The sequence below is a fragment of the Physeter macrocephalus genome, chromosome 4 (genome assembly GCF_002837175.3).
Source record: "Physeter macrocephalus isolate SW-GA chromosome 4, ASM283717v5, whole genome shotgun sequence".
NCBI classification, from domain to species: Eukaryota; Metazoa; Chordata; class Mammalia; order Artiodactyla; family Physeteridae; genus Physeter; species Physeter macrocephalus.
In genome coordinates, this window is record NC_041217.1 from 139,366,454 (window position 1) to 139,384,323 (window position 17,870).

Below are 17,870 nucleotides of genomic sequence, written 5' to 3' on the forward strand. Positions count from 1 at the left end.
CCAAAAGAAACCCTGTACCTGTTAGCAGTCCCTCCCCATTCTCCCCTCCACCCAGCCTCTGGCAACCACCAATCTACTTTCTGTTTCTGTGGATTTGCCTATTCTGGCATTTCACATAGATGGAATCATACAACATGTGGTGTTTTGTATCTGGCTTCTTTCACTCGCCATAATGTTTTCAAAGTCTATCCATATTGTAGAATGTATCAGTGTTTTACTTCTTTTTATGGCCAAATAATATTCAGTTGTATTGATATACTGTTTTTGTTTATCTATTCATCACTTGATGGGTATTTGGGGTTTTTTCTATATGATTTAATAGATTTTAAAAATTAAACTTATTATTACTGATTCACTTGTAGGAGTGAGAAATGATAGATCCCATGCAGTCTCTTATCTCATTTGGCCCTTACAATAAACCTACAAGGAAGGAGTGTTAACTGTTTTCCAGAAGACAGCTCTGGACCAGAGCGGCTAAGTACCACGCCTAAGGGCAGGGGCCAGTCAGCAGCAGGGCTGGGACTTGAACCCAGCTCCGCCTGCTCTAAAGCCCGCAGCCCATCCAGCTGGCTCAGAGACATGTCCCCAGACATTCAGCTGAGGCTGCAGAGAAGGATGTTGAAGGAGCATTTGCTCCCCACGGCGCTCTGTGGCTCATGGCTGCTGCTGCGGTGTGAAATGCAGCCTTGCCCGCCCCCATGCAGTCTTGTGGCTCAGTCATGCCTGTGTGTCCTCTGCCCTAGGAGTGAGCTTGTTTGTGTCCACTGTTTACTTAAGCTGGCCACTCTGTCTCCTGAGACTCCTCAGTCATCACTGGTCACCGCGTGTGAAACAGCTTGGCGATGTCACTCTGTGAGGAGACATCCCTCAGTGCATCCCATGGGGTGGGCCTGGGTTCCCTGATGCAGGCACACAGCTGTCATCGTTATGGGATGTGTCACCATCCATGAAAGTTGGTCACCATCCATGTCTTCCTTGATCCTCAGATCCCCTCTGGAGGTCATCATGTTGTTCCCATGTATTTGTGTGGAAACTGAGATCAGAGGGAAGTCCTTCTCCCACATCACATAGGACAGGGGCAAGTGTCGGATCCAGACCTGACTCAGATCTTTCAGGCTCCACATTGAGGGTGGCAACATCCCCAGGTCCTGTTATGCAGGACAACTCACCCAAAGCCACGTGCAGAATTAAGAAGGAAGTCTAGTTCTTCTGCCACCTAGATCTGTCTATGAAAGTATCACACTGGCCACTGTGAATTTTTTTTTAAACTTCAACGAAACAGAGTAGTATAAAGTATAAAGCAAAAGTATAATGTGTCAAGAGGCAGAAAGTAGAGAGTAAAGTATAAAGAAAAAAGGAAAAGTTACCTCTAGCTATAGTACTCAGAAATAACCACTGCTTAACATTTTGGAGTATTTTTCCAGACTTCTCTGTATATATGATAATTATACTCTTTACAGGAATGGAATCATACTAGATATGTTGTTTGGTAATTTGCTTTCTTCACTGCAGTGCATTTTGGACACCTAGCCATGTGCACTTAGCTGAGTGAATGAATGAGTGAGGAAATGAATGAATGACTTGTCTGCTCTCTTGTGCCACTGGACAAGTCAGGCTTTGTGAACTCTGCCCAGACTATCTTTCCAGAGCCGGGAGCCTTCGTCTCCATCCTGTCATTGATTCCCTGTCCTCTGTAGCCTTGGACCTCGGTTTCTCTGTCTTCACAGGGGGTCACTGGTGGTGACCGGTGGTGATAGAGCAGAGCCTGGTGCCGATTCTCCACAGCCCTGGGAGTGGGTAACACTATACCATCATTTCCATCCTTGCAATGCCAGCAAAGATGCTGAACCCCAGAGAGATTAGGTGATTTGTGCCGCTCATAGAGTGGAAGGGGAGTTGGGATTTGAACTTCAGCCTGGATGACTTCAGAGCACTCTTTTTTTTTTTTTTTTTTTTTTTTTTTTTTTGGTGGTACGCGGGCCTCTCACTGTTGTGGCCTCTCCCGCTGCGGAGCACAGGCTCCGGACGCGCACACTCAGCGGCCATGGCTCACGAGCCCAGCCGCTCCGCGGCATGTGGGATCCTCCGGGACTGGGGCATGAACCCGTGTCCCCTGCATCGGCAGGCGGACTCTCAACCACTGCGCCACCAGGGAAGCCCTACAGACATTTTTATTAAGGTTATTTCAAAGGTTTAGAAGTTCAATGTCATTTTGTTATATAGTTAATAAATATTATGGGGGCACGAACCCGTGTCCCCTGCATCGGCAGGCGGACTCTCAACCACCGTGCCACCAGGGAAGCCCCAGAGCACCCTTTAACCCAGAATGAGCATGCCCTGAGAATCCACGGGGGCCAAAGCTGGGGGCAGGGGCAGCCATGCCCTCTCTGGGCTGTCGTGGTGTCCCCACCTATAACACAGGGGCCTCCGAGGGCCGGCCAGTCCTGACATTGTGTGAGTCTCAGGTCCCCACGCAGCCCAGCCCAGCCACCTTGCTGTTACCCCTGAGCCTGGGAGGACCCAGAGAGGAGTCTGGCCCAGGACCTGCTCCCAGAGCCCAGAGCCTCTGCAGAGGAGCCACCATTGGCTTTGAGCCCTGGTGTCTGAGGGAATTCCAGGCTGAGGGAACAGCATATGCAAGAGCACAGAGGTATAAAGTTCCAAGAGCCCAAGTAGTCAGTGTAAGTGGAGACTAGAGAGGGAGGAGAGAGCTTGGGGAGCCAACCACCGCTGGAAGGCCTGCAGATTCAGATGATGGGAAGCTGGAAATGCCAGGCTGAGGGCCTGGGGTTGTATCCTGAAGGCAGTAGGGAGCTGTCGATGGGTCTGAGCAATGTTGGGGGCAGGGTGCTATTTAGGAGTCTCTCTGGCTGCAGGACAGATGATGGACTTGGGGCCAGTGGCCAGGGTGGAGACAGTGAGGAGAGTGGCAGGATTGGCATATATAACTGGCACTGCCAGAGGGAGGGAGTGGTCAGAAGACCTCACCTGGGCCCCACCCAGGCTCCCAACTTGATTCCCCTAGGACAGAGCTGGAGACTCCGCTCTCTGTCCTCAGCCCCCGCTAGCAGGGCGCCCCAGCTGGGCCCCAGTGCAAGGCAGTGATTTTTTTTTTTTTTTTCTGTAAATTATTGGTGCCCAAGTCATAGCTGAGTGGCTCAGCACAATGGCATCCTTCTCTTTTTGTCCTCCTTAATTTTAGAATCCAAAGCTAAATGTTTTAATTTTACATTATTCCTGACATAATGCTAATGAGTTCCAGGTGTCCCCCTGAGTCAGGCTGTGCAGCCAGCCATCTGGGCGGGTCCCTGCTCCCCAGGACGCCCCTCCTGCCACCCTCTCGGTTCTCAGAGAAGTGCCTCGCAGCGTGTTCCTCCTTAAGGACCCCTTCCTGCTTTATCATATGGTTGTAATTTTTTTCAGTTTACTTGGTCGTTCTTTTGTGTGGTGACCACAGGGTGATTCTCCCTTGCTCGAGGGACGGAAGGTTCCCACGAGAGTCGGACAGCTTGCCTGGCCCAGCAGAAGGCATGCTTCCCTTTCAGACCCCTGAGGCACCAGGCGCAGGTGAGCGGTGGGATACCTCCCCTAGACCCTTCCAGTGCTTCCCAACCTGTGTTGGACTGAACATCTGGAGAATTTGTGTTTTAAGGGAAATAAACACTCTCAGGGGATCTGAAAAACAGCGTGGTGGCTATTATCGCTAGTATTGTTATTTTCTGGTGACGTGAAACATTTAATTCTTTGCTTCTAGTCATTTCTTGCCCGTGGCCTAATGTTTCCTAAATCTGCAGACCCGTCTGCTTTTTGTTGAATTAGATGTGAGAACAGGGACAGGGCTTTGGCATCAGACAGCCTTGGGTTCAGTCCGGCTGCTGCTCTTAACCCCTGGGCGCCCTGAGCACAGGCTCTCTGGGAAAGAGGGTGATAGAGCACCTTCTGTCCAGGGTGCCCCGAAGAGCACAGACGGCGGTGCACAGAAAGGGGGCCGCGCAGGCCGACTCAGAGATGCACACCTCAGGAGCAATTGTCCTCCCTTCTGCCTTTTCCACATCCTCGTGACGGGGCAGACAATGGTCTCTGTTTTATTTATGTCAGGTCTGAACCTGAAGTCCACAGACTTGAGTGTGAGAGTGTAACTTGAAAGTCTTCCTTGAACTCCCATCCTGTTCTGAGTCTCCGTAGCTGAGTAGCAAATCTCAGGCAGTTCACAAACCCCTGCGCCAGTTCTGTGGGTGGGGGGGGCTTGCACTGAACCGAGGGGTCCTCAGAGTCATTTCTCACGCTGGCATCTTCTGAGCCATGTAGCATCCCACCTCGTCTTTGCCCCGAGCCCATCGGTCTCCCATCCATCTGAAAGGCTGCCCTGGGGACAGCTTGGACTCAACATCTGGCTGTGGGACCTCCTGAGAGATCCAGAGTCCTGCCCGCAGGGGGCCTCGGCCCCACCTGGGAGGAGCCCTGCTTCAGGTCCCACAAGCCTAACTGCGGGTGCTATCATCAGCACACCAGAGCCTGGCCCCAGGGTGAAAGGGCAGAGCTCTGAGCCTCCCCACTTTGAGGGAGCCCTGCCATCTCCCCGTGTCTTGCTTTCCCTCCAGCATCCCTTTTCCAGCCAGACATTTTCCAGGGGTGGGAACACAGGAAGCTTAGCTCTTCCTCCCGCCCAGGCTTCTCCTGGGCTCCACTAATTTGGGGGGCTCCCCGCCCTGCTCCACACTTCCCTCAAGGTTCGTATGTTTGTTGCTTGCTTCTTTCATTCATTAACAGATATTCTCACACAAGCCCACTGTGTGCCAGGCCTGTGCTGGGCACTCTCAGATGGGTTTATGGCAGAAAATCATTTGAGATATTTACTGTGCGTGACTCATCTCTGTCTCCAGAGTTCTTTCCATTCGGCCCCGAGACCTGAGATTTTGAAACCCAAAAGCCAGGAGTTCACTCCTGTCTGCTCTGCTTTCTGCCAACTTATCTCCTCCAGAAGCACTTGGGTGGAGGCACAATGCTATTACTACATACCCATTTGACAGATGAGAACTGAGGCCTAGCGGGGAAAGGGACGTTCCCAGGACACCTGGCCCAGGGGAGTCCTCTGTGGCTGAACCAGCCAGGTGCATAGCTCACAGCTGGATGTGTCTTGCACAGTGGGCCAGTTGGGGGTTGGGAGGCATGAGTAGTGGCTCCCAACCGCCGAGAAGCCCCAGAGTGAGCCTGTGAGCCTCAGTCCTGCCTCTGGCGGGGTTGCCGTGATACTGGTTAGACCAGGGAAGAGAGGTGTCCTGCAGACTGAGGCACCTGGTCACTAGAAAGGTCTGCCCTGTCTCTTCCTGGCTTCTCGTCCTTCCGTAGGTTGGATTTCATTTGTTTTGTTTTTGTTGTTGTTGTTGTTTGTGTACTTGGTTCCTAATGGCAATTGACATTCCTTCATTAGCTCGAGTTTGAAAGCTGGGCTGTCATCGTTCCTTCCATCCACCATTATTAGTGAGTCCAGGCACTGGGTTCAGTCAGTGGCAGCAGCGAGCAATGTGGAGCCACGTGACCCTCTTCAGTGTGTGGCCCTAAGTTGCCATCACAGGGCCTCCCAGAGGATCTGTGGCGGGTGGGAGAGTGGTGACAATGCTGAGGCAGGTCAGCCTGGCCTGTTTATCCCACTGGGCCCCAGGTGTCAGATCCAACCCAATTTAGAGCCATTGGATATCCCCGAAGGTAACTTACGAACCATCTTGCACCCTCCAAGCAACCCTGGTGAACATGCAGTCACCCGACTCTGTTCCTGAGCACCTGGGAATGGGTCCCTCATGTCCTCTCCAGTAGGGCTCCCCCTGACTGAGCACAGCCCTCTGTGGCTCCCCACACCCTCACTACGACCTCCACAGGCCCCTGCTACCCCAGAGCTACACACACCAGCGGTCTGGCCCAGCCGTGCCCCTGCCCCCTCCCAAGGGGCCCAGAGCCTCACGGGACATTCCTGATGGGAACTGAGCCCCAGGTGCACATGGGGCAGGTTGCTCCCACCCAGGACCTCAGAAGGGAACTTTGCACGTGCACATTTGTCTTGATTCTCACTGGCCCGACATGAGGTTTTCTTTCAGGTGATGGGTGGAATGTCTTGGATCTCCTTTCTCCCCGGGCAGCCCCAGGGTGCTGCGGGTTGTTCAGGGCTTAATTCATGCAGCCGCCACCTGTGCACTCGCCAATCCTGGGCAGGCGGCCCCGGGTAATTAAGCCCAAGGAAGGCAGGTGACTGGTTTAAGGTCACACAGTAACCTGTGACAGAGCCAGGGCTGGAATCAGGCCTTCAGACCCTAATGTTTTTCACATCATGGACCCATCCTCTGTTGTTTCTTCTTGGAATTCGGGAGAGGAGCCGAAAAGAGGACTGAGCACCCGTCCTGTGCCCAGTACCAAGGCCACACCCTGATGTCCATAATAGGCTCCTGAGGCCAGGAGTGTCACCCCCTTTGCAGGGAGCACACTGAGGTTCACAGGGGCCAGGAAGAGGAGGAATTGGACCTGAGACCCAGGCTGTGGGCACAGGCTTATATGGGGAGGGTTGAGGCTGGAGAGAACCCTTTCATTCATTACAGTCCCTCCCCTCCTCCTCCTGGAGCAGCGCTCACCTGCCTTACCCCAGCTCTTAGGATCAGATGTTGACGCACCTGGAAATGTGTCTCCCCAGCAAATGGGCCAGGTGGTTCTGCTTCTCAGTTGGCTGTGGAGATGGAATGGGCTGCCGTGTGGCTTTCCCGCCTGTGCCTGCCTCCCCTATTGGGGGTGAGCTCTAGAGGCCGGGCAGCATCTGGCAAGGCCCAGGGGGTATGCGGCGTCTGCCGAGAGGACGAGCAGTGAGAGACAGGCCGTCCTGGCCTCAGTGCATCAGGGTGGTGTCCGGGCGCTCAGGGCAGGGTGGGAACAGGGGCGATTAGGGAAGGCCTGGCACAGGAGGAGGGGAGGGCTGAGGCTTGAGCCAAGCCCAGAAGGGCAGGGAGGACCGGGCAGGCGGAGGACACTGCATGGGCAAAGGCCTGCGGCTGGAGCTTAGGAAGGGGGAGTGGGCACTAGGCTAGAGGTCAGTTTGACCAAAGGGCGGCCTGCGGCCCTGTCTTGGAGTTCTCTACAGCCACATGTTCCCTCCCCAAAGCCAAACCAGTCCAGCTGCCGTGGGAAAATCAGGAGGTATAGTGGGCTCAGCTGGCTCTTCCCACCTGCAGCCTGGAGCCATGGAGAGGCGTGTGGGAGCGTGACTGTCCATGGGTCTGGCTGTGTTGGGTGTGGAGATGTTGGTGTGAGGACATGTTATCCACTGGCCTGTTGGAGGAAGCCTTTGCCGGATTTTGTCTCTGGGTGTCTCTCCCTGTGCACACACAGAGCACCATGAGGCCATCTGTGTTCTGATATGTGAGCCAGTTTTTGCCCTGCTGTACGTGGGGCTGTGTGTCAGTGCATCTAGAGTCTGCGGAGTTTATATGTTTGTGCCTGTGGTGGGGTCTGGGCTTGGGTGTCCTTGGGTATATGTATGAATGTGTGTGTGTGTGTGTGTGTGTGTGTGTGTGTGTGTGTGCGCGCGCGCGCGCGCGCACGCGTGCACTGTGTGTTGGTTCTGTGTCCTGGGGTTCTGTGTCTTTGACGTGTGGCTTGGTTGGCAGAAGAGGTGTCAGAGTGTGTGTGTGTGTCTGCATTTCTGGGTCTGCGGCTGGTGGCTTGCTATGTGTGTGTGGGTGTGTCAGCCATTCTGCGCAGTCTCTGAGCCCTGGCCCCTAGCCGAGCCTCTCCCCACACCTCAAGCCATGTGCCAGCCCAGGGAGCCCCCTGGATCCCACCTGTCTACTGGGTGAGCAGACTCAACCTCCCCGTGCACCTCCTACTCTGGGGGGCTCTGCATACCCTGGAAAGGTGGCCTAGCCCTTTTGGCTCTCTCTGCCTGGGAACAGGAACCTGTTTCTTGCCCAGGAAGGGACTTTCTGCTGGAAAAGGGCCCAGCCCAAAGCCTCCAGCACAGTCCTGGTGAGGAAGAGATGGGGAATCTCCAGCCCGCACCTCGATAGCTTGAGAAATCTCCTCCCAAGGGCAAGCCCAGTCTGACCGGCTCTGGGAAGGAGGCCTGTGGCCCCCTAGCCCAGTCTCTCTCTGCCTTCTGTGTGCCTCCAGCTTCTCTAGGTGGTCATGAAGGCCTAGAGAGCTGAGAGATGCTTGCCTTGGATCTCATGGCGCCCCTCGGTCCTGGCTGTCTAGGACAAGAGTGGGCCCAGGCACAGAAGGGCACTGGAGGCAAACCCAGGCTCCATCCCTCATGAGCTTGGGGTCTCTCTCACATAAACTCCCTGGGCCTCAGTTTCCGCCTCTGTAACAAGGGCATCTGTCGTGCTGGCTAATGGGACTAAGGAGACGTGTTTAGGGAGAGTTTGGCCCAGTCCCCCACCTAGTAAATGTGATAGCTGCTGTTACAGTCATGGTCTCTCTCCTGCCCCCATCTGCCCGTTCATTCATTCACTCAGACGGCACTAGGCACCCGAGGCTGGACCAGACCCTCACAGCCTTCACAGGGCACAGTCCAGGCCAGTGCCATCCAGCCTCACCTCCCAGGACTCTCCACTTTTGTCCCTCCCCTTATTGCCTCCCCCTACCTCTGAGGACCCTCGAAGAACAAGGCCCTGATAAGACCCTCGTGGAATACCCATGAGGTTCAGAGGACAGTAACTGCAGAGCAGCATCCCTCTCCCGGGGTGCAGGGTGAGGCATGGACCTCAGCTCCCGGCTGGCTGGCCTTTCAAGCTGGCCAAACAGATTTATGTGACATCTTGGAGAAGGATCTGGCACCGTGCAGCTCTCCCATCCAAATCACTGTTGTAAAGTAGGTTAAAAGTTTGTACGAAAATGAAAAGTTGATCCCCGAATGGCCTGCCAGACTGTTGAAACCCAATATATTTTACCCTTAAACCAGAAATGTGTTTGTTTAGAAGCAAGTCATTGGCAAAGGCCAAAACTGGAGGCATTTCCTCTCCTGCCCCCACCCGTGTGCCCTGTTTCCCCAAACCTCCTCCTTGCCCTTTGTGTCCAGATCCTTAGCCAGAGCATGAGAAAAGGGCCTCCCTCCTCCTTGGCCCATGTCAGCCACAGGGAGGAAACTTGACATTCCTCAGGGACCGCTGTGTGCCAGGTCCCGTGCTGGGCATGTCCTTTTATTTACTTCTAGCAGCCGTTTGTGGTGGCCCCATTTTAGAGAGGAGAAAAATGAGGGCAGAGGTGGGACATGACTTGCCCAAGCTCGTGGCGGTCGGTGGTGAGGCCCCGGCACAAACTTCTGTCTGCGAGACCTCGCGGCCTTCGGCCTGTGGCACAATGTCCCACACCTCACATGTGACACGGGGCCCTTGATCATCCCCCAGGACCCAGAGGGAGAGAACAGGCGTGACCGGCACCAGCTGGCTCCGTGCCGGGGCTGCCCTGAATGAACTCGCGCTGCCCTTTCACAGGTGCGAGAAAGGCTCAGAGACGGCAGCTCGCTGAGTGGGGTGAGCCCAGCCCTGCAGATTCTGACGCCAGACCCAGTGCCCTCTCCTTCCCCCAGCCAGAGTTTGAAGGGTCCTTGGGCTTGGTCTGGAAGGGAAGAGGGTGCCCCCTCCCCAGCTCCCGGGACGGTTCCTCTCAGTCTTTCATCTCCTGCCCTTGGTTCTGTGAGCTGCATGCAGCAGTAATGGATTGCAGTGGACTTTTTTCAATTAGGTTCTGATTTTCCCCTGCCTGTTACTATAAAACTCCAGATGGTCTAGGGCTTCATGGTTCCCGGGGTATTTTCCCCCGTTATTTGAATCTTCTTTTGTAACACGCCCCACATGTGGGAACTGGGCCTTTCAAGACTCTGTGCCTCAGCCGGGCTCGCTCTTCTCTGCTGTGTTGCCTCGGCTTTCCTTTTTGTGTGGTGGCATCTCCTCTCGGAGGCACCGGGAGGAAGGAGGGTGTCCCCTTTGCCCAGCATCAGCTCTGCATCCAGGGCTGGGCCTGATTTTGCCTGTGAAAGGAACCCAGGATGTGAGCCCAGTTGGAAATCATGGTCATAGTTTCCGAGTACCAGCCTGTTTTTGGTGCTTTCTGTAGGGGTCCCTGAGGCGGTAGCCAGAGCAGTTAGGGACACATAGATACAGACTTGCACATCAGCCAGACCTGAGATCCAGTCCCAGCTCTGCCGCTTACTGGCTGTGTGACATCACTTAGGGCCAGTGATGTCACTTTTCTGAGCCTCAGTTTCCTCATCTGCAGAGTGGCGCTAGAAAGGAGCCTCACCAGAAGAGCATGTTGTCACAATTAAATGAAGTACCACACAAAACACATATGGCTCCTGGCTCCTGATAGGTGACTGAGAGGGTGTCACCCAGTCACTAAGGTCATTCTGAATTCACCCCAGTTTCATCTTAGTACATATTTTAATGTTTATGCCTTCTAAGTAAATAAGAAAAACCTAGCACTCACTCTTACATTTTTCTAGACTGTTAGATATCTCTTCTCTTCCTTCTCCCCTCTCCGTGTACGCCTTACCCACAGTAGCGACCCTCTCTGTTGCCCATGGCATGTGAGCCTTTGCTTCTGGCCAGATAAATCTGTTGTATTTGGTTATGTGAACTGGTGTGTTGCAAATTCATCCCGAATAAGAGGTGCCCGGGTAATCCTCTGGGTGCACACAATTGGCATCAGGGCTCTGGCCACAGGATGCTGCATGTACCCTGTGGTTCACAGAGAGCACCCACCCACCATGTGCCCAGCTGTGCCCAAGTGGATGCCCCCATTTACAGATAAGGCACCTGAGCTCTGACAAGTGAAATGAACTTGCCCAGGTCATCCAGTTCGGAAGAGTGGATTTGAACCCAGGCCAATTTGATGCTGAAACGCAGTTGGGGGGTGTGTGGAGGGGGCAGACATCACCAAGCCATTACCAGGGCCAGGTCGCACCAGCCAGAATGCTGGGGTGAGGGTTCGTACTTGCCGAGGCACTGGGGAGCCGTGCAGGGTGTGAGGGGGGGCGGAGAAAGGGGGTTCAGACACCCCTGTAGGCTTCCGTCTTTGTTCTAGATACTGGATATCATGTGGGAATGAATTGGGAGGGGAGGGTGGAGGCAGAATGGCTGGTACAGTCACCTGGGTGAGCAGTGCTGGGGTGTGGACCAGAGTAGTGGGCAGATGTGAAAGATGTTTAAGAGGTGGCATTTCCGTGGCTTAGCAGATGGTTGGATGCAGGGGCCAAGGAGGAGGGAACAGGTTTCTGGCTCAAGCGTCCAGGTGGAAGGTGGGAGGTCAGTGGCCGGGGAGTCCAACCAGCAGAAGTGGCATGAGAGTTCCCCAAGTGAACAGCCCTGTGCTGCACCGTAGCCTGGGCCATGTGAATGGTTGCACAGGGCAGTTTCTGTGGACAAACAGAGTGGAGGGCATAGGCAGACATGGAGGGGTGGTGTATATTCTGGAAACAGCTAAGAATCTGCTGAGCCGGAATGAGGGGGAGGAAGGGAAGGAGATCTAGAAGTAGAAATGGGAGTTTCTGAGGGTCCCTTCATTCAAACCCATGGGGTGGTGATTCATTCTGGAGCAGGTGAGTTTGGGGATGTTTTGATCCCAAGACTCCACACTTGAGGCACACGAGTGACTTTCAGAGCTGTAGGGTTTGTCTGACATTGCTACCTTGTGTTGAAGATGGATGGGTCACTTCTTTCTAGAAGAGACGGCAGTTCTGACTGCAGCCAAGCCCAGGCTTGGTGCCCTCTGGCACAGTGGGGGCAATTACACCTCCTTGCCCCCTTGCAGTGGGAGCAGGGGTGTTCCAGGAGGTGTGCTCTGCAGGTTATACACCTGGGCATGGACAACAGAGAGGAGGGGCCTGTCCAGGGCAAAATCTGCCCTAGAACCTCAGGAGACTGGAGTGTTGGGGGAGGAATGTCAGGAAGGCCCCACCCTAGCGTGTACCCCGTGGGGTGCAGACCCTGCGGAAGCATCATTACACCCTTGGGTCACCATAGCATTGCCTTAAGGCCCATCCTCCACCCGCCTCAAGCAAACTGAGACCCAAAGCCCGGATGTGCCCATTGACTCCATTTCTGTTCCAATAAGACCCATGTTTCCATTCTGGCAGCATCTGTACCCCATGACACAGAAGTGGTGGGGCATCTCTCCCTGCTGTCCCCCCAGACCCCACACAGTTAGTGCATGGGGCCCCTTCAAGCCATTCCCATCCCAAAAGGCAGCCTCACTCTCTTTGGAGGTGCCTTAAGGGTACTCCACGGGCTTGGCGTGGAAAGAGTTTTAGGGCCACACCAATCAATGGCAAACACATCAACCAGGGCCTCCTGTTCTTTACTTCTGGGGTCAGTAAAACCTGCCCCACAGGGGTGTCCTTCTTCAGGGCAAGACACCACCACCACCACCACCACGATAATAGTGACAACATTGACGTCCTGCGTGACATGCAGATATGCACATTGCCCCACTGCCACAACTCTGTGAGCTGCTTCCTCGCATCTTCATTTTACAGAGAAAGAAACTGAGCCACAGAGAGGGCACTGACTTGCCAAGATTACAGAGCCATCTGCTTTCCAAGTTTGAACCCTTCACCCCAGGCTCTGACACACCAGACCGTGGAGGGCATTGAATGCCAGGCTGAGGGGGTTGACCGGATGTCAGAAGGCACAACGAGCCCTGGAGGGTCCTGAGCAGGGGTGACCTGGTTAGATTTACAATTTAAAAATGGACTCATGAAGCATTAGAGCTGGAGGGGTCTTGGGGGCTGTCTGGTGAAGCTGCCGCTCTAAGGCAGCAGCGAAGGATTCATGAGAAAATCAGGTGCCCCAGCTCTAGGATTCCAGACCAGGCCCTTCCACCACTGTGTGAGCCCTGCCAGGTCCTGGCTCCCCAGGGTACAGATGGGGGGCTTGGTGGGGGAGCAGACCTGTCCAGGGCACCAGTTCCTTGGAGGTGGAGCCAGGACAGCACTGAGATAACTCCCCATCACAGGAGGTGCTGGGGCACCTCCCCCTCCAGACTGTTCCTCAGTCTCCAACCTGCTCCAGGCCCCAGGAGCAGGCTGATACCCCTTTGATATGCCTGAGCCCACGGGCTGGAGAGCCCAGGGTGTGTTGAGAAGGTTAGTCTGGATGTCAGGCTGGAGGAGGAAGATGGGGAGTGAGGTGAGGGGTTAAGGAGTGAGAAGTAGAAACAGGACTTTGGGGGGACTTGAGAGCCCACCACGCCCAGCAGGACATCACACACACAGCCTTCCAACTCTGCAGAGGGCCAGCAGGCCCGGAAGTTGCCATCCCAGGCAGAATGCCACTCCACTGCTTACCTGCTCTGTGATCCTAAATAGTAGCTACAATGACGGTATTGAGCAAGAACCTGGTACCAAGGTAAGTACTTACTGTGCAGTCCTCACAGCCACCCTCTGAGGTTGGTAGAACTCACCCAGTTTTACGATGAGGAAACAGGCTCAAAGAATTGAAGGGACTCACTTCGGATCACTCACAAGTGGAGCAGCCAAGACACAAGCCCTGGTCGTCCCACACCAGGGTCCATGTCTGTAACTGTTGTGCTGATTCCCCCGAGCCTCAGCTCCTGACAGTGGGAGAGATACTTGCCCTGAGGGCTGTGGAGAGGCTACTCGATCACGCTAGGGACATTACCAGGCCTAGCAGAGTGAGCGCACAGGTGCTGAACCCATGAGCATTCCCGTCCTCTTCTCTCTGCCTCTGTTAGCCCATCTCTGGGGGTTGTTAAAGGGGGAGGATCACGGGGACCTTGGCAAGCAGCTGCAGGCAGAGCCCATCTCCCCTCAAGGCCCTGGCATGCCTGGGATGCTGGCGCTGCTGGGGGCGTGGCTCTGCCAGGTGTACCTGCAACATCCTCGTCCCAGACCTGTCCTGATGGGGCAGTTGCTACCCCACTTGCTGCTACCTCTGGTTCTACCTTGGGGGATGGGTCCCCCATCATGGTGCCCTGGCCAGCTGCTTGTTATACCCCAGCCTGGGACTCAGCTCTGGGAAGTTCCAGTGGGGTAGGGGTGGGCAGGACGAGTTGGGCCGACATACACAGGCATGGCATGGGCACAGCGCACATGCGCAGGTGTGGGGTACCTTGATGAACACGAGGGAGGCGTGTGCACCCCTAGGCTCCAGAACCCCTATTCTTAACCACCATTGGATCACATTTCTAACTCACTCTTTGCCCCATAAGTGAGATGCTAGCCCTGCCCGCAAGAACTCCCAAACCCTTAGCCTGGAGGCATGGAGAAAGGGCAAAGGATGTGCAGTGAAAACCTCAACACAAGCTCAGGGTGTGACCGAGGAGGAGCAGGATGTTGGGAGAGGCTTCTCCAAGGAGGTGGTGCTTGGGCACCATGAGTAGATGTCTGCTAAGTGAGTGAAGGAAGGAAAGGCGTTCCATTCCAAGGGAACAGCTCCAGCAGGCCTGGGGGCATTCAAGTTCCTGACACGTTCGGGGTCTGATCACTCCCGTGTGGCTACAGCATAACGTGTGGGGTGTATGCAGATGGGAGAGGCGTCCAGCAGTGCTGGAAGACCGCGAACACCAAGCTGCAGATCGTAAAAAGTGTCTGAATTGAATTGTCAGCGAATTGGAAGGGAAGGTGTCCCAGGAGGGGCACAGCCCGAACAAAGGCATGAGGGTGGGGGCAACAGTGCTGAGAGGGACGGCTGGCCAGATAGGCGCACAGACCAGGTGGGGAGATGATATACGGATCTCCAGAGTCGGGCGGACCCTCCAAAGTCAGGAACGGCACGCGGCACGTGAGGGGTTATTGCCCCTCCGCCTCAGATGTCCACCCTCCCGGCTCGGGCCAGAGAGGAACAGAGGGACCGGCTGGGAGCCGAGAGGCAGCCTGCTCTTCAGCCGCTGTTCCACCTCACCGTGGGTGAACTGGGCACCGGCCTTGCAGGAGAGCGGGCGGGGGCTGGGGGAGCGTGGCTTGTAGCCTGTTTACTCCCCAAACAGGATTTCCTTCTGGTTTTGATGCACGGAAGAGGCATAACATCTGGAAATAGGAAGCGGAACAGCTTCTAAAACCCAGCTGCGGACAGCTTGCCTTGGACCAGCCCCAGCAGGGCACGGCCCGCAGTTGTGGCCGGGTCTTCAAGGGAGAGGCTCCAGGAGAGCCCGCCCCAGACCGTTGTCTCTGGGTCCTTGTTCTGACATCTGCCCTGGCCTGAGGGATGCAACCAATGGCTCCTGAGAGGAAACCCAGCCTCTTCTGATCTCCTCTTCCTCAAGGGTCACCTCCCCCTGCCCCCCTGCCCTGGGAAGGCAGCGGGCACAGAGTAGCCACCTGGGCTTTGGCCCCAGATGTGGCCTGCATCTTGTCCCAACACTGTGATCACCCCTGGAAGCCTCTGTCTCTGAGGTGGGGACATTGAGGCCGCACACTTCACGGTTGTCACGTGGTTAAACACCCAGCACCACACCTGGACAGATGGAGCGGGGGTGGGCCAGTGTAGCTCCTCCTCCTGCCCTCAGCAGCACCGTGGGAATGGCGGCCAGACAATGGGGAGAAGGAGCCAGTCACACCAGGACTAGGGCGTGCTCCGGCGGGCAGTGTTTGAAGGATTTTGAAGGCTGAAGGGGGTTGGATGCACTGTTGCGAGATAAGACATTCTTTGCTGAGTGCCTTTCTAGTACAAAGGCTTGAAATTGCCTGGAGGACCCCTGCTGTTTCAAGCCTCTGGTGGGGAGTGAAGAGGGGCTGGAACGTGTGGCGGGCTGAGTGTTTGAATGCCAGGCCTGCAGGACTTCAGGCGGAAGCAACAGGGTCCCTTTCCTACACCAGAGGCTCCTGGGGTAGCTGTGTAGAGAGTAGGGAGGGAGCAGTTTGAAGTTAGAGGATTCTGGGGAGAGAGAGGGGAGCTGGGCAGAGGCTGCTGGGATCAGCACTGTATTTGTTGCTCTCTTCTCATCCCCACCCTGACCAGGGGCATCACATGTCTTTGCTGTACCTACTGAATGCCCACTGCCTGGCATGGGGCCTAGTGCATACTTGGTGGATGTTAAACAGATAAACGGCCAAATGATAAATCAGAGACACTGAGTTTACAAATGTGGTCATTGTTCTGACAGCAATCAGCATTGGTGCTGTGTTCCAGGTGGACAAAGCCCTTTGACAGTCAGTGTCCTACATCTTGGGACCTTCACATCAGCCCTGAGTGGTGGCCACAGAGTCTTAAGTTCGTAGGCAAGGAAATAAGGCACAGGGAGGTCAAGGGCTCTGCCCAAAGCCTCACTGGGACAGAGCCCGACTCATATCCAGGCCTTGGGTTCCAAATCCAGGGCTGTCTGCAATAGATGTGTACCTGCATCCTGTCCATTCAGGGCAGTGCTGCCATTAGAGCAGCACATCATTTCCAGATGCCGATGGAGGGCAAACCTGTCCAGATCCAGAGTTGGAAAGACCACTTTTTTCTCAAGCCCTAGTGGCCATTTGTAAGTCAGGGGTGTATTTTTTTTCTGGACCCACCAGGGCTTCCCAGATAGAGTTTGGGTCCTGAGCACTTCATGGGGAGCTGAACTGGGGCAGCTGGAGGCCTCGGGCAGGGTCAGGGGGTTGGCGGGGAGAGGATGCTGGGGCCCACTTCCAGGCTGGAAGGTGGGCCTTCCAGGGGCTGCAGAGCACCCCTCACCAGCCTTTCCTGCAGTTTGAGGGCTGCAGCAAGGCCTTCTCGAGGCTGGAGAACCTCAAGATCCACCTGCGGAGCCACACGGGCGAGAAGCCATACCTGTGCCAGCACCCGGGCTGTCAGAAGGCCTTCAGCAACTCCAGCGACCGTGCCAAGCACCAGCGCACCCACCTTGACACGGTAGGCCCGAAGGCAGAGGCCGAGGGTGGGGTTGGAGGACGTGCACTCTGCCCCCACTTGCCTAATGCAGGGCAGCAGGTGGCTCCAGGCAGAAACCCTGCCTTCATCCTTGAGCCCTGCTGACATTTTTACCAGGACGATTCTTTGCGGGGAGAGGGAAGTACTGTCATTATAGGATGTTTAGCAGTATCCCTGGCCTCTATCCATTAGACAGGAGCGATTTCCTACTTCCCAGTTATGACAACCAAAAATGTCCTTCAACGTTGCCAAAAATCCCGGGGAGGAGGAATTAAACTCTCCCCTAGTTGAGAACAACTGCTTTAGCCCAGGGGTACCGGCCCAGGCACTAGTGTGGGCCCCACTGAGAGGGTGGGCTCACATCCTGCATCCTATCCCCCCCAGGCCTGTCAGTCACCCCCAGAGCAGGTCCTCCCTGCGCTTCCCACCCGCTCCCTCCATGGAGACAGGCCAGAGGCTCTCCAGGCCCATTCTGTATCTCCCGGGCGCGGTGGGTGAGGAGTTGAGGTGAGCAGGGCCTAAGACTCCAGGCCCCTGGAATAGTGGCCTGGGCCCCAGATGCCCATGTGTCCACCTCCTTTTGCTTGTTTGTGCCAGTGTAATAACCTGCAGCTCCATCACGGCACCGGTCCAAGCATTCTCTCCTGTGCATACAGACCTCAGCGGTTAGCAGAGCACTTCCTAGAACATCGTCTCCCACAGTCTCACAATGACCCTGCCAGTCAGGGGGTCACTAGCCCATTTGACAGATGAGGGAAGCGGGGCTCTGGGCATTTCACTACTCAGCTGGAAGGTGGCAGAGCTGACTCAGAACTTGGGCCTCACCCCAGTCTCATAGGGCCTATGTGATGGGATGCACCCAGCCTGGGAGGCCCCCAGCCCCCATGTGCATCAGGAGACGGGTCCGTAGCCAGATTCCACGTCTGGGCCACTGGCCTGTGTCTCTGCATGTTGTGCAAATGTTTGGGGAACTCTGCTGGTCGGGGACTGGGAGACCTGAGTGGCCGTCCAGCC

The 17,870-nt window shown here is 55.4% G+C and overlaps 1 protein-coding gene across 1 annotated transcript in view; it reads left to right on the forward strand.

The window, feature by feature from the left end:
• GLIS1 (GLIS family zinc finger 1) overlaps positions 1 to 17,870 on the forward strand; it is a 227,245-nt gene that overhangs the window by 187,173 nt on the left and 22,202 nt on the right. The window contains exon 4 of the mRNA XM_007128159.3: positions 16,677 to 16,838. Within this exon, the coding sequence (XP_007128221.1) occupies positions 16,677 to 16,838 (162 nt within the window). The remainder of the gene's footprint in view (positions 1 to 16,676; positions 16,839 to 17,870) is intronic.